This window comes from Crotalus tigris, unplaced genomic scaffold, assembly GCF_016545835.1.
Source record: "Crotalus tigris isolate CLP2741 ecotype Arizona unplaced genomic scaffold, ASM1654583v1 scf7180000019525.322107, whole genome shotgun sequence".
NCBI lineage: Eukaryota > Metazoa > Chordata > Lepidosauria > Squamata > Viperidae > Crotalus > Crotalus tigris.
Genome location: NW_024097580.1, coordinates 154,972 through 170,854, shown reverse-complemented (window position 1 = coordinate 170,854; position 15,883 = coordinate 154,972). Strand labels below are relative to the sequence as shown.

The following is a 15,883-nucleotide window of genomic DNA, read 5'->3' as shown; positions in this document are numbered from 1 at the left end:
CATAACCTGATATTTATTGTTCAGTTCAGGTCTCATCACAATGATAAAATACTTGGGAAGAAAGATGCAGGCCAATAATCCAGCACTGTAGGAGATCATGGAGAAGCTCTCCACTGCCAGCACATATTTTCCTCTTTTGCTTAGATAGGTTGGAATAAACCACAGCCAAACACTGCAGAAGACCAACATGCTGAAGGTGATGAATTTGGCTTCATTGAAACTGTCAGGTAACTTCCTAGCTAGAAAAGCAGCAGAGAAGCTGACCAGAGCAAGAAAACTCATAAAACCCCAAACACAGTAGAACATGACTGAGTCTTCATTACACTCCAGGATAAGTTCTTCAGACACTGACTGCATATCAAAATCTGAGGACGTTGGAGATGTTGAAATGTCTGCTTCATCTTATGGTACCTCCAACCCTTCAGTACGATACACTTTATGGAATGAGTTTTAGTGTTATATCTTTACTGTTTAATTCAGAACCTGGAAGATGCAAAGCATAATACTAGTACATAAATACCTCTACAGGTATATATGTAGGATTACTTTTAAGGTAACTATGCTGAAATTGGAAGCGCTATTTCTGAAAACATGAGAAATGTTTAATATCCAACCCCAATGTTTAATAATTTATAAAGTAAAGCTCTGCTCCCCACAGCCAGTTTCGCCCTGCCAGGGAGACCTTAAATGAGTCTGAAGTTGCCCTGAAGAGGTGACCGTGAAGGAAGGGGTTCCCTGTTGATTACGAAACGATGGCAGTCATTCTGTTTGATCTGAGGGAAGCCCTCTGAACCGACAGGAGAAAGGCTAGCTGTACATAAGCGTTTAGCCCAAGCTACTTGCAGCCAAAGTCGAAGAGCATGAACCAGAACATTGGTGAACAGCATGTTTGGAATTGGTGAGAGTATCGATCTTTTCTTTTCTACCCTTTAGCTGAATCCTTCGGAAAGTACCCCAAAGCAAGAAAACCTCCAAAAGTGAAAGGAGGGAACTATACCTCCACTCCCTCATAGACAGAAATGGCAAATTAATACTATGGGAGAAAGAAATATATGGATATTAAATTTAAAATACCATAGTTTGGATACATCTAGAAACTAAAAAAAAATCTGTTAAGACCATACCCTAAAGGGTTTTGATGAAATTATAAAAAATATATAACAATAATAACTTTCTGTCTGAAAAAAACTGGAAAATAAACAACTACTGACACCTAGTGGAGAATCAGAACACAGAACATTAACAGTAAATAATTCAGAAATTGATGAATCAGAAATTGAAAATGATCAAATCAACAAAGCTACAAACAATTTAATACAAATAGAAAAAAAATTACAAGACTTTGCCATACCACAAAAATGGAATGGACTATAGAATTCCCAGGTGAATCATCAGAGTTTGGGAGACAGAAAGTATATATTTTACTTATTTATCTTTTTTACTTCCAACAAAACTTACAAAAACACAGAAGCTGCAAGGTAAGCAGAATATATCAACTTGAAAATCTACTCAGCAAAAGAAGAAGGCTAGAGACAGATTCAAGAGATTCGACTCACCCTACCAGATGGAGTATTACATGAGTAATACTTGTTTGAATATGTTTAAAGAATAGAGACCTTTAAACATAAAGGGGCTGTATAACAAGAGGGATAAGAGATTTAAGTAGTATAGTATGTTTTAAAATATATGAAATGTAAAAATATTGGGAAGATGTATTTTTTATAAATATAAATGAAATATAAGCTGATCAGAAAGGATGTCATATGCAGATGCTATGATAGATAAGAAATATAGTACTTTTATAACATATGAAATATGAAAACATTGGGACGGTGTACTTAAATGGAAAAAAATGGATATTTAGATGACTAACATTGAGAAAATCATGATTGACAAGAATGGATTGAATATAAAGGGGAAATTAAGCTTAAACAATAACTACGAAAATAGGATGCATGGTGAACTAATGAGATGATTTCTATAAGAATAATATAAGCTGATGATAAGTTATGATTATCTGAACAAAAATGAAAAAAATGTTTATATTTAATCATTTATACATTGAAAATATTAAGTATTGTATCTTTTTAAGGTTGAAGAAGGAGAATATAATTGGAAAAAGGGAAGAACAAAGAATATAGTAATTATGGAATTATCAAAATCAATTATTATTGACTGTTTTTTAATTATCATTGTTTTTTTTTTCAAATATATAAACCAAGACAACACACTGTGCAACAGGCACTGGAGATTGTTATTGTAAAAAAAAAAATATATTTTTTAAAAACCCGATTCATAGGTCTTCCCTATTTAAATGAAAGGCTCATTGTTGTTTAATACCCACTTCTTTTTACACATTCTAGTCTGGATATGAACTAAGATGACCAATAAAGATTATTATTTAATTCACATTTAATCTATATATTTAGTCAGAATTGTCTATCACATAATTGAAATATCTCAACAAATCAATTTGTCCTATTTATTTATTTATACATTTATGATGGTCCCCAATTATAATTGACTTCCAGAAAGAAAAAGAGCCCTAGGGGACAGGGCATCCTAGAAGGCCAGTCTAACTGCACAATGCTTTGTGGCTTCAATGAACAAGTGAATAAGTTCCCCAAAATACATTATATATGATGTCAGGCAAACAGAGAGATTTGTTAAAACTTTCTTTTCATGAGCTGATGTTTATTGTTCAGTTCAGGTCTCATCACAATGATAAAACACTTGGGAAGAAAGATACACACTAATAAGCCAGCACTAGAGGAGATCATGGAGAAGATCTCCACAGCCAATGTATATTTTCCCTTTGTGCTTAGATAGGTTGGAATAAAACACAGCCAAACACTGCAGAAGACCAACATGCTGAAGGTGATGAATTTGGCTTCATTGAAACTGTCAGGTAAATTCCTAGCTAGAAAAGCAGCAGAGAAACTAATCAGAGCAAGATAACCCATAAAACCCAAAACACAGTAGAACATGACCGAGTCTTCATTACACTCCAGGATAAGTTCTTCAGGTATTGAATGCACATCAAAATCTGGATATGGTGGTGAGGTTATCATCCACAAAGCACAAATAGATATTTGAACAAGGGAGCAGGACAGTAGAATGAAACTAACTATTCTTCCTCCCACCCATTTCCTCAATTTGGAACCAGGTTTGGTGGCCATGAATGCTAGAACCACAACAAAGGTTTTGGCCAATATACAAGAAACCGCCACAGAAAAGATGAAGCCAAAAGCTGGTTGTCGAAGGAGACACACAATTGTATTAGGTCTCCCAACAAATAGAAAGACACAAAGGAAAGAAAGGAGAAGAGAAACTAGGAGTGTATAAGTGAGATTCTGATTGTTGGCTTTGACAATGGGAGTGTCTTTGTGTTTCGCAAAAATTGTTATTACCAAAGTTGTCATTAAAGAAAAGCAAAGAGAAAGAATAGTCAGACTGATTCCCAAGGGTTCTTCATAGGACAAAAAGGTGATCCGCTTTGGAAGGCACATATTTTTGTCAGGATTTGGATATTGGTCTTCTGGACATGGAGAGCAGTCATCTATGTCTGAAAAAGAATGCATGTGATTTGATTTAGGGAATTATAGTGTTGTGCCATCTTGGCTTAATCCCATTATATTTGAAAATTTCCTACCCTTCTCATTTGATATTTTCCCTTCTGGACATAGGTCGCAATCATAGCAGCAAAACCACTCCTCTTCTTTCTTGGCCTTGCTGTATCCTGTCTCACAAGGATCATTACACAAAGATAGAGGTAATGCCTATCAATGAATGAAGAAGAATATTTTAAAATATAGAGGGGAAAGGAAGTGCTTGGAGTGATACTATTAGTGTACAATCAATAGATTAAAAATAAAGCAGTGTGATAACATAATTTTTGATGTAATTGATCTGAAATAATAATGAATTAAATATCTACAATTATTGGCAGACCAATCTAGATTCAAAAAGCTAACCTGGTTAAAGCCTACTGGCCACGTGGTGGAATCCACAGAAATATTGAAGAACTTGTCTGCTGGAGCTGTGGGATCTATTTTTCCAACTTTGGCCCTCACAAAGGATTGATTTGGGAATGTGATCCAATTGATAATATCAAATCCACCAATGAATTCTCCATTTTTGTCGAAGGAAATCTTTTCACCAACACTGTTGTTGAATTTGACACTTCTCAGAAAAGAATGAACCTGAAATATATTGATAGTCAGAAAGGAAAAGAGAGAGAATAGGACTGAGGGAGGGAGACAGAATTCATATATTCAAAACATTCATATGAATGTTTCTTTAAACAAAGAAAATATAAACATTTTTTTTAATTTAGTTGTTAGGCCAGTATAAAACAAATTACATAATAATAATTCTAACACAAAGGAAGACATAACATATCAGTTTACTGAAATAAAATTAACAAATAATTGCAAAAAACAAAACAAAACATTTGTAGTTTAATTGTGAAAGCTACTTAAGCCAGAGGACTTGTAATAAATATATAATAAATACTAAGAAGTTTAAAACTACTACATAATTGTGCTCATTTCACACAATACCAAGGCTATACTCAAAATCCTACAAGCTAGGCTTTAGTGGTATGTGAACCAAGAATCAGAAGAAGTACAAATTATTTTTTGAAAAGGTAGAGGAAATAGTGAACAAATTGCCAACATTTGCTGGATTATGAGAAAGCATGTTTGTTCCAGAAAAACATTTACTTCTGTTTTATTAACTATGCTAAAGCGTTTGATTGTGTGGATTACAACAGACTGTGACAAGTTCTTAAAAGCAACTGAGAAACCTCTGTGTAGGTTCAATAAGCAACAGTTATAACTGGACATGGAACAAATGATTGGTTCAAAATAGGGAAAGGAGTACCACAAAGCTGTATATTTCACCTTGTCATTTAAATTATATGCAGAATAAATCATGAAAAACTCCAGGCTGGATAAATCAAAGCTGGAATTAAGATATCCAGGAAAAACATTAACAACCTCAGATAAGTAGACAATATTACTTTAATGGCAGAAAGTTAAGAGGAAATAAAGAACCTCTTGATGAAGATAAAATGGGAGAGTGCAAAAGTTAGCTTGAAACTCAACATGAAAAAACTAAGATCATGGCATCTGTTCCCATCACTCCTGGCAAAAAGAAGGAGAAGAAATGGAAGCAGTGACTGCAAATAGTGGCTTCAACCATGAAATTAAGAGAAATTTACTCCTTGGGAGGAAAGCTATGGCAAACCTATACAATGTATTAAAAAGCAGAGACATCACCTTGCTGTCAAAAGTCTGTATAGTCAAAGCTATGGTTTTCCTAGTAGTAATGTAAAACTGAGAGTTGGACCATAAGGAAGGCTGAGCACCAAAGAATTGATGCTTTCGATTTGTGGTGCTGGAGAAGACTCTTGAGAGCCCCTTGGAGTACAAGTAGACTAAATCAGTCAATCCTAAAGGAAATAAACCCTGACTGCTCTGGAGGACAGATATTGAAGGTGAAGCTCAAATACTTTGGCCACCTAATGTGAAGAGAGGACTTGTTGGAAAAGATCCTGATGTTGGGAAAGAAGGAAAGCAAAAGAGAAGTCAAAAGGAAAGCAGAAGATGAGATGGTTAGATAGTGTCTTCAGGACAATGAACATTAATTTGGGCAAATTCTGTGAGACAGTGGAGGATAGGGGGAGGCTTGGTCTTGTGGTCCATGAGGTCGCAAAGACTCAGACACGACTTAATGATTAAACAACAACAATATGTAGAATATATAGGGCTATAATAGTTGAATACTCTTCTTACTTATTAAGAGCCTTGTAGCTGTGCTAAAATTTGATTTCAGTTGTTGTTGTTGTTGTTAATTGCGAAGTCGTGTCCGACCCAACGCGACCCCATGAACAACGTTCCTCCAGGTCTTCCTGTCCTCTACCATCTTCTGGAGTCCATTTAAGTTCACACCTACTGCTTCAGTGACTCGATCTAGCTATCTCATTCTCTGTCGTCCCCTTCTTCTATTGCCCTCAATCTTTCCCAGCATTAGGCCCTTCTCCAGTGAGTCCTTCCTTCTCATTAGGTGGCCAAAGTATTTGAGTTTCAACTTCAGGATCTGGCCTTCTAAAGAGCAGTCTGGGTTGATCTCTTCTAGGACTGACCGGTTTGAACACCTTGCAGTCCAAGGGACTCGCAGGAGTCTTCTCCAGAACCATAGTTCAAAGGCCTCAATTCTTTGGTGCTCAGCCTTTCTTATGGTCCAACTTTCACAGCCATACATTGCAACTGGGAAAACCATGGCCTGGACTATACGCAGGGTGATGTCTCTGCTTTTTAGTATGCTGTCTAGATTTGCCATAGCTTTCCTCCCCAGGAGCAAACATCTTTTGATTTCTTGGCTGCAGTCCCCATCTGAGGTGATCTTGGAGTCCAGAAAAATAAAATCTGTCACTACCTCCATTTCTTCCCCATCTATTTGCTAGGAATTGAGCGGGCCGGATGCCATGATTTTGGTTTTCTTAATGTTGAGTTTCAAGCCAACTTTTGCACTCTCCTTCTTCACCTGCATCAAGAGGCTCTTTAGTTCCTCTTCACTTTCTGCCATTAGAGTGGTATCATCTGCATATCTTAGGTTGTTGATATTTCTCCCGGCAATCTTAATTCCAACTTTTGTTTCATCTAGCCCTGCCTTCAGTTACAGAATAGTTAAAATCAAACAGACTAGAGCAGACATGTCAATCTTGCAACGTCGCATGACATATCAGAGCTTTTTCTCCATTGCCGGCAATGGGGTGTGCGCGGTTTCATAGTGACGCGTCCGGCTCATGGGCTGGAAGTTTAACACCCCTGGACTAAAGGCAAGGAACTAACAAGTTAAAAAAAAATCTAACTGAAAAGGTATGTATGTATGTATGTATGTATGTATGTATGTATGTATGTATGTATGTATGTACAGACAAACAGAAAACCCTTTCCAGTTACAATATGTTTTATCTAGATATTGTGTTATGTATTTAGCTATATTATCTTATGTTCAAAACAGAGAGAAAAATGGCCATAAGGCATACTAAGTTATGGTAACAGTGTCTGATACACTGGACAGTTAGCAAGAGACAGAGGTAGTCAGGGTCCTTCTTCCATAGCTAATGTGTTGTGAATGCAGAAATATCTACATTTCTAATGATCATATAAATGGTCTTGAAGGACAGAACGGAGAGCCACTATCAAGGTGACATTCAAATAAGAATTACTTGAACCTTGACTAAGAAATATGATTTGAGAAAACATTTCAGAGAATCCTTAGTGTATCAAACAAAGAGAATATGGTAGAGAGCTAAGCACATTCAGACTTGCAAGATTCAGTTACTACAGTTCTTGCAATAAAATTAGTCCTGACCTACATGGTGATGGTTTCTCAGTCTGGTCTACCTTTTGGGGCTGAAAATGACTTGGAGGTCTCTATATTTGAGACAACACTGAAATACTTAAGTACAAGTGGTCCTCATTGAATGAGTGCTTGTTCAGCAATCATTTGAAATTCCAGCTGTCACAACAACCCTGTGATCATGTGATCACAATATTGGAACTTGGTAAATGGATTTTTGACTTTTGCAGCATCCCCAAATTACATGATTGGGATTTGTAACCTTCATTGCTGGCTTTCCACAAGCAAAGTCAATGGGGAAATTGGAAGGAAGTTGGAAGTTGTAATCACATGAGGTGCTTCTAAACCTGTGCAGTCCTCACTTAAAAAATGATAATTGGGAACTGTCACAATTGCTTTTGTAAGTTGCATGGTCAAATGACAGCATAATTTATAACTGTATCACTTAGCAATGGAAATTCTGGCGCTGATTACCTTAGCTCAGTAAGGATGATCTGTAAAATGTTCAGTATAATGGAAACAGACTTACTTTTAAAATGTAAAATCTAAACTTAAAAATATTTTTAAAAAATATTTTTGCAAACTATATTTTACCTATGAAACCAAGTCTCAGTAGAAGAGGTTAGGCCAGGGGTGTCAAACTGCCGGCCTGCAGGCCCGTTGCATCATATGGAGGCCATACCCAGCCCAGCTCTGGCAATGCAAAAAAAGTCACGATACGTCACGGCACATCACATGATGTGGTGCATTTGATCGCTTTGGCAATGAGAAATAATGACCAAAGGGCAATGCCCATTCTTTTACTGGATGTGTTCAAAGAGAGACAGAATCAACAGCTGCTGAGATGCTAGAATTTGAAATCCTGCACTAAGCAAGTGCTTAAATATCCATTTTTAAACCTATGATTCTTTCATCACTTGGGAGTATATACGTCTCACAAACAGTAGACTCAAAATTAGATCCTATCTTGGTCCTCTTTTATTAAGCACCTGAGATGTTAAAAACACCTTCACTCCCTTCCCTGCTATTCCTAGAACTCTATTCCTGGAAGCATATAAAGCTGTTCTCATTCTTTTCCATTCATTTGCTCCCAAACTAAGCACGTTTTGCTGTTAATTTCTGTGTGTAGAAATATAGGTGACTTCTAATGGTTTGTGAAGTCTGGGAAACCGATGCCTGATGGAAAGGGAACATCTGAATCCTTTTCTCAGTAATCATGTCACAATATAATTATCAGTCCTTCCTCTTTAATAAATGGAATGACTAATAAAGGCATGACTGTACTTTCAACAATCACAGAATTGTGTGTCATTAAAATCAACTACTCCAAAAAAACATCTAGAACAGGGGTGTAAAACTGCCGGTCTGCGGGCTGGTTGTGTCACATGGAAGCTGCACTCATCCCAACTCCGGCAATGGGAAAAAACTTGTGATACATTGTGACACATCACGTGACATGGCGAGTTTGACTACTGCACATCATATGAATGGAATAGATCACCTCATTCTATTTATTAATAGACTGAATTTATGGCAGAGAGATGGAATGTAGTAAGGAGGTGAATTCTCAGGAGGGAGGGAATATATTTTTGACAAGTAAAAGACAACTCAGTTTGAATATTATGTGAGAGAAAGAGGATAAAAACACTCCTTCCTGAATAGTTCACAGATTATACTGTGGATACATGTATTAAAGTGCTCAGTCTGGCCAGATTTTGTCTATAGGTATGAAACAAGAAAGAAACCAGCTTGGAAGAATCACCATATCCTATTCTAAATTTTGCAGGCAGTTAATTTCTCATATTCTACATCTCTTACATTCTAAGAGATGTTGTTACAATTTTATAGGATGCTATTTACAATTTTAACATCAGCATATAAATATTTCAGTTGGTTAATCCATTACTGTATCTCACATTTAAAGCTAATGTCAATCCCTCAAGGAATTATTGTTCACTAGGGCCTGTGGCTCTTAGGGGGAGCCTAGAACCCCCACAGAGCCTTTCCCCGGTTGGCAGATAGGGGGGCCCTACCCATTATGGGTTTTATGCTGTAATGGTGGGTTGGAGGGAATCAAATATCTTCCATGGACCAAAAGGACTAGTGAGTGGCAGCTGGCTCCCCACTATCGATCATATTGGTTGGAAGGTATTCAGAAGAACAGCACATGGTGTGGTGGCAGCCACTTGAACAGCATGTGCACAGCAGTGTAGAAAGCAAAGAGAAGACTACTACACTATATATTTCCCAGGAAAATCATGTTAATGGTGGCAAAACCTAACAATGGCCCCGAGTACAGCACTCCTTAAATGGGGCAGGGATGTTAAGAATCTCTCGGTCTGCTAGAAGCAAGAGAAACCCAAAACTATGAATTGCTATGTGAAATCTGAGAAGCCTTTACGAAGCAGGGAAAACACACAACACTATCCAAGAAAGGTCTAAATACAATATCTTTATATTGGGAGTGAGTGAAATGCGCTGGCCTGAAAATGGAATCTGTAGAATAGGAAATTATACTATCTACCACTCTGATGAGAATAGCAAACACCATCAAAATGGAGTAGCTATAATCGTAAACAATCGTGTAAATAAATGCATCAAGTCCTTTATTCCTGTATCTGATAGAATGATAATGATCCAAATAAATAGTACTCCAGTAAATATGAATGTTATACAAGTTTATGCTCCCACAGCTGACAGCGATGAGGAGGATTTAGGGAAGTTCTACAAAGGTATAAGCGATGTACTGAAAACCCTAAAAAGTAATGATATCACAATAGTCATGGGGGACTTCAATGCAAAAGTGGGGAGGGAAGTGATGCTCCTGTAGTTAGAAACTTTGGCTTAGGAACCAGAAATGGTAGAGGTGACAGATTTGTAGACTTCTGCAAGGAATATAGGCAATGTATAGTGAATACTTTTTTCAAGTTGCCAAAAAGATGCCTCTACACTTGGAGATCACCAGCAGATACACGAAATAATGTAGTAAGGAACCAAACTGACTATTTTACAATAAACAAAAGATTTAGGAACTCAGTAAAATCAGTAAAGACATACCCAGGTGCAGATGTACCATCCGATCAAGGAAATAGAAGAGACAGAATGTATACATGATAATTTCAATTTACACAAAAAAAGTGAATGAAGCAGAAGGCCTCTACAAAAAGAAAACCAACAATTTAGTTGACAAAGAGGGGGAAATTATCTTAGATGAGGATGAAAAACTAAAAAGATGGAAGGAATATATTGAAGAACTTTTTGAGGATACTAGGGATGCTATAGATATGGGAAGTATAACAACTGGACCAAATATCACTATGGAGGAGGTTGAACATGCAATAAAAATAGCAAAAACAAGAAAAGCCACAGACCCTGATGATATCCCAGTAGAAATTTTAAAATTGCTGGAAGACAATAGGAAGAATTTTTTACTGCAGATCTTCAGTTGGATATATGAAACAGGAAAGATACCAAACGATTGGCTAAAATCAACCTTTGTGACAATCCCCCCAAAAATTAAATGCAAAGAAGTGTACCGAATACAGAACAATAAGCTTAATGAGTCATGCCCTGATAATATTCCTGAGAATAATTCACATAAAAATATACATCAAAATTGAAGGGCGTCTAGGTAACACACAATTTGGTTTCAGAAACAATCTTGGTACATGAGATGTGCTTCAGCATTCAAGTTCTTGTACAGTGTTGTAGAGATGTCAATCACAGTGTTTACATGTGCTTCATTGATTTGAAAAAGCTTTTGATAAAATAAGACACAGCAAACTATTAGAAATCCTGAAACAAGGGGGATTAGATGACAAAGACATCCAAATCATAAAGAATCTGTATTGGCATCAGGTAGCAAATGTGAGACTAGGCCAAAAATACTCCGCTGATGCGGAAATAAGAAGAGGGGTCAGACAGGGATATATTCTGTTTCCACTGTTGTTCAATATCTACTCTGAGTCAATCTTCAATTAGGCACTGGAGAACATCGATGCTGGCATCAAAGTAAACGGTGTTTGGATCAACAATTTAAGATATGCCGACAATACAGTTCTGCTTGCCAGTAAGCATGAAGAACTTCAGCTCCTCATCAACAGAGTCACAGAAATATCTGAAAAATATGGCTTGAAGCTTAACACCTCAAAAACCAAGGTCATGGACATCAGCAAACAAGTTGTTAATTTACTACCAATAAATTCAGAAGGAATACCACTAGAAAAAGTTGAAAGGATCACGCACTTTGGTTCTAATTTACATGAAAGCTGGGATATGACCACTGAAGTAAAGAGTACGATAGAGAAAGCTCGAACAGCATTCTTCAAAATGAAAAAGGTCTTCTGCAGTCACAACATAAGCCTATGAGTGAAAATCAGGCTTGTCAAATGCTATATTTTATCTATCCTGCTCTATGGAGTACAGAGTTGATCTCTGACAGAAGGCCAGCTGAAGAGACTAGAAGCATTTGAAATATGGATTTACAGGCGGCTGTTACGTATAAGCTGGGTTGACAAGATCAGAAGTGGGGAGGTGATAAGCCGCCTGGGAAAGCCAAGGGAAATCATCAAAACAATTAAAAAATGAAAATTAGAATATGTTGGACAAGTGATGCGACACCCAGAAAAATACAGCATACTCCATTTAATCCTCCAGGGAAAGATTGAAGGCAAACGAGGTCCAGGCAGAAGAAGAACATCATGGATTCAAAATCTAAGGGACTGGTTTGGACAAAACTCAGCTGCACTTTTTTGTGCAGCTGCTGATAAAAACAGGATCACTAACGTGATCACCAACGTCCGATAATGGATATGGCAGAAGAAGAAGAAGAAGAAGAAGAAGAAGAAGAAGAAGAAGAAGAAGAAGAAGAAGAAGAAGAAGAAGAAGAAGAATAAGAAGAAGAAGAAGAAGAAGAAGAAGAAGAAGAAGAAGAAGAAGAAGAAGAAGAAGAAGAAGAAGAAGAAGAAGAAGAAGAAGAAGAAGAAGAAGTCTATGGATAGATCTTGCAATTACAGATATGGTGGTTTCTGTACTGCTCTGGTTACAGACTTACCTGCCACCACACTTGATTATGAAACTGTTTCCTTCCTTCTTTAACAAATGTTTTTCCCCTGGATTTGGATGAATACAGAGATTGCAAAGCATGTGCCACAGCGTACACTGCATTGTAAATATTGTAACTCTGGCCACTCATTAGTGTTTCAAACACAGATGTGGGAAGGGTCTCAAGCCTCTCCTGTCCAGTACATTTCTTCCCAGATATCTCAGTTTTTGAGTTTGCAAAGAAACAATCAAATGCCTGTTCCCAAAAATCTTTCCCAAAACGATCATGCTGGTTGTTGTTGTTTGGATTCAAGTTTTGAAGAAATTCCTGGAAGTCTTGGACATGCTTTGTATGAACTGCAAAGGACAAAGCACCATGGAGAAAATGGATATCCCAAAATTTATGAACGGCAACTGAAGTGTAATCTGTCTGAGCTGTTATAAGCCAAATCTTATTCTTCTTTGGTATATCCTCCACTTCTGAAAACTGGAGAAAGCTTCTCAGAACTGATAAGGACTGAGTTTCCCCATATAAGAGAATTACATTGGCTGTGCTCTTCATGAGAACATGGTATATATATAGTCCTTCATCAATGGTATCAGTAAAATCACTGTAAAAAGCTACATTTGGGAACTCTGCTATGAATTCAGTACAGATGCCATGCTCAGAAAATGTGGGGAGCATCTCCTGAAGGAAGTTCTCTCCTTTCTCATCCTTTAATACAAGAATTCCAATCCAGATCCATCTAAAATACAGCAATAGCTGCAGGAGGCCATTATGTTGGTGGGATTCATTTGGAAACATTTGTTGGAAGAAAACTGCTTGAGTCTCTTTATCCATGACTGGAGCAGAGCCATATATCAACTATAGAAAGATAAACATATGCACTTGCAAAGCTCTTTGTAAGTCTAAAAATTCATTTGCATTTTTGGGTATCTTTGATGTTATATTGTGAAACAATATGCAACTGGTTGTGTTTATTAGGAAATATCAACCAAGATGTCACTCTTGAGGTATCAGTAAATACATTTTTGTGGAAGTAATCTCATTTTAAATATTTGAACCTTAGTTCAGTGTCTGGAATTTGGATATATTTTGCTGTGTCAAATAGCCCCACCATCTATTCAGAGTTATGATTACTCGTGCTGTTATGCTGATCTTATCAAGCAAAAATAATATCTAGGAATCTGACCAAGATGTCACTCTTTACGTATCAGTAAATAACATTTCCTAGAAGTTGCCTCATTGTGGATATATCAAATTTGAACGTTGGATCAATTTCTAGAATTGAGAAATGTTTTGCTGTGTCAAATAGCCCCACCATCTGTTCAGAGATATGATTACTCATGCTGTTATGCTAATCTTAGCAAGCAAAAATAATATCTAGGAATCTGAAAGGATTCTTAGGAATATCACCAAGATGTCACTCTTTACGTATCAGTAAATACCATTTCCTAGAAGTAGTCTCATTCTGGATATATCAGATTTGAACCTTGGATCAATTTCTAGAACTGAGAAATGTTTTCCTATGTCACGTATCCCCACTGTCTATTCAAACTTACTCATTACTCAGGCAGCTCTACTGATCCTATCAAACAAAAAATAATATCTAGGAATCAGAACAGTTTCTCCATTTCTCAGAGGCAATCATATAGATGATACCTGTGAGGGTATGGCAGAATGATAGTGTAGGTCTTCTTACCTGAGGAATTTTGTAGATGCAGAGCACAGTTGCCATGTGAAGAGAGATGTCAGGTGCCCCAATGACTGCAGCCAAGATATTTGGGACCCCACACTTGTAGTTAGGGATGAATTTTCCCTGAGTGAAAGGCAGAAGCATTGAGGCGAAGTAAGTCCAGCTTGGACTAAAATTGCTGTTAAAAATGTGGAAGCCCAGTGTGATGTTGGGTAGGATCTGAGGATTTTCATTAATCTGTTTTATAGTAAATGCTAATGCCAGAATATGCTGGTAATTCTGAAAAACTATTCTGTAAAACATTTAAAAAAATACATTAGGAAAGGTCTGCTTCACATTATGGCACTTGTAATCCTTCAATACAACACATTTTGTGGAATGTGTGAAATTATTCTTATTTCTATGGTCTTTTTATGAAAATGGCCCACTTTCAAACAACAGATTTTAAGAATGGCTTATATGCAGAAGGAAATTGCTACATTTTGGCACAGAAATATCAAATGAGAAAAATGATCATGGAAAATATGGGCTTCCCCTTTCTTAATGATAGTAACAGCTTCATAAATTAAGCCACGCTCCTGTATATTAATAGATATTTAGATATGATTTCTTATAAATGGAGATCTGATCTTCATTTCAACATTGTCTGGAGACTAAAGTAAAATATAACTTCACATAAAATAAACCTAGGCATCCCATTTTAGATGTTTCTTTCTGGACTTTTTGCCCTTAGAGGAAACATTTCAAGCATCAGGTAATATACCAGCAAGGTTCAGAGCTTGACAATAAATTAATGGTTTACTTACATAAGTCCATGATGAAATCCCTGAGAAGGATCTTGAATAAAATTAATGGGATTAGAAGATGCAAAGAAGGCAGAAATAATACCAGCAATATTAATGTCTCCAAGCTGATGATAGGTGTGCCAAATAGGAAGAGGCTGATGAAAGTCACATTGAAGGCCAGGATCCTTGCACACCACTTCAGGCAATACAATTAACAGTAACTCCATGAATGCTAACATCTTCCATGAGTGTCTTCTTTTGGGTGCAAATGCGTCTGTCTGGCACAAGTTATTTGAAGTGGCTCAGGCTGACCGTTCTTTTTGAGATGTTCTTCAGACACAATTCGTGAGTGCAACATACTATCAAATCACAGAGCTTTGGGGTTCCCAGCCATAAGCTGGAATATCATGGGAACAATAAATACCATAATTCAGTGTCCCTTCCTGCTGTTTTAATGGGGTCCCATAGGATTTGGAAGAGACAAACTGGTTAATTTCTTCATGATAATAAGACAGTCACATATGTGAAGATCTTCAAAACATGTGAGGGCCTCCAGAGGCAGGATGCATGAGCAATAAGAAAAAACTAATATCATTAGATCCATAAATCAAAATAGAGATGTAAATATATGTATGTATAAAGGCATTATTCTATTCTATTCTATTCTATTCTATTCTATTCTATTCTATTCTATTCTATTCTATTCTATTCTATTCTACTCTACTCTACTCTACTCTATTCTTGTTTCATTCCATTCTATGTTCCATTCCATTAAATTCCATTCCATTCTTCCATTGCCCTAAATAACATTACTCTCTATTCTCTACTATCCATTACATTACCATTATTTTCATATATTCTTCCAAAAATTTGGATGTTTATTGCAATACTTGGTTATCCTGTGGTTGAATTCTACTATTCAAGAATGATATATGATGCTGTAGGATGCTAATTTATGAAGACTGCATTGGGAAACCAACTAATGAC

The 15,883-nt window shown here is 36.7% G+C and overlaps 1 protein-coding gene across 1 annotated transcript; it reads right to left on the bottom strand.

Annotated features, from left to right (window-relative positions):
* Positions 1-2,199: 2,199 nt before the first annotated feature.
* On the bottom strand, positions 2,200-15,135 carry LOC120316933 (vomeronasal type-2 receptor 26-like; the record flags this gene model as incomplete). The annotated part of the gene is made up of 7 exons (XM_039363098.1): positions 14,918-15,135; positions 14,118-14,403; positions 12,425-13,279; positions 3,975-4,202; positions 3,653-3,779; positions 2,690-3,565; positions 2,200-2,210 (listed from the first exon to the last, which is right to left on the bottom strand). Coding segments are annotated over exons 1-7 (2,601 nt in total), but the record flags the coding sequence as incomplete, so codon positions are not given.
* Positions 15,136-15,883: the final 748 nt, after the last annotated feature.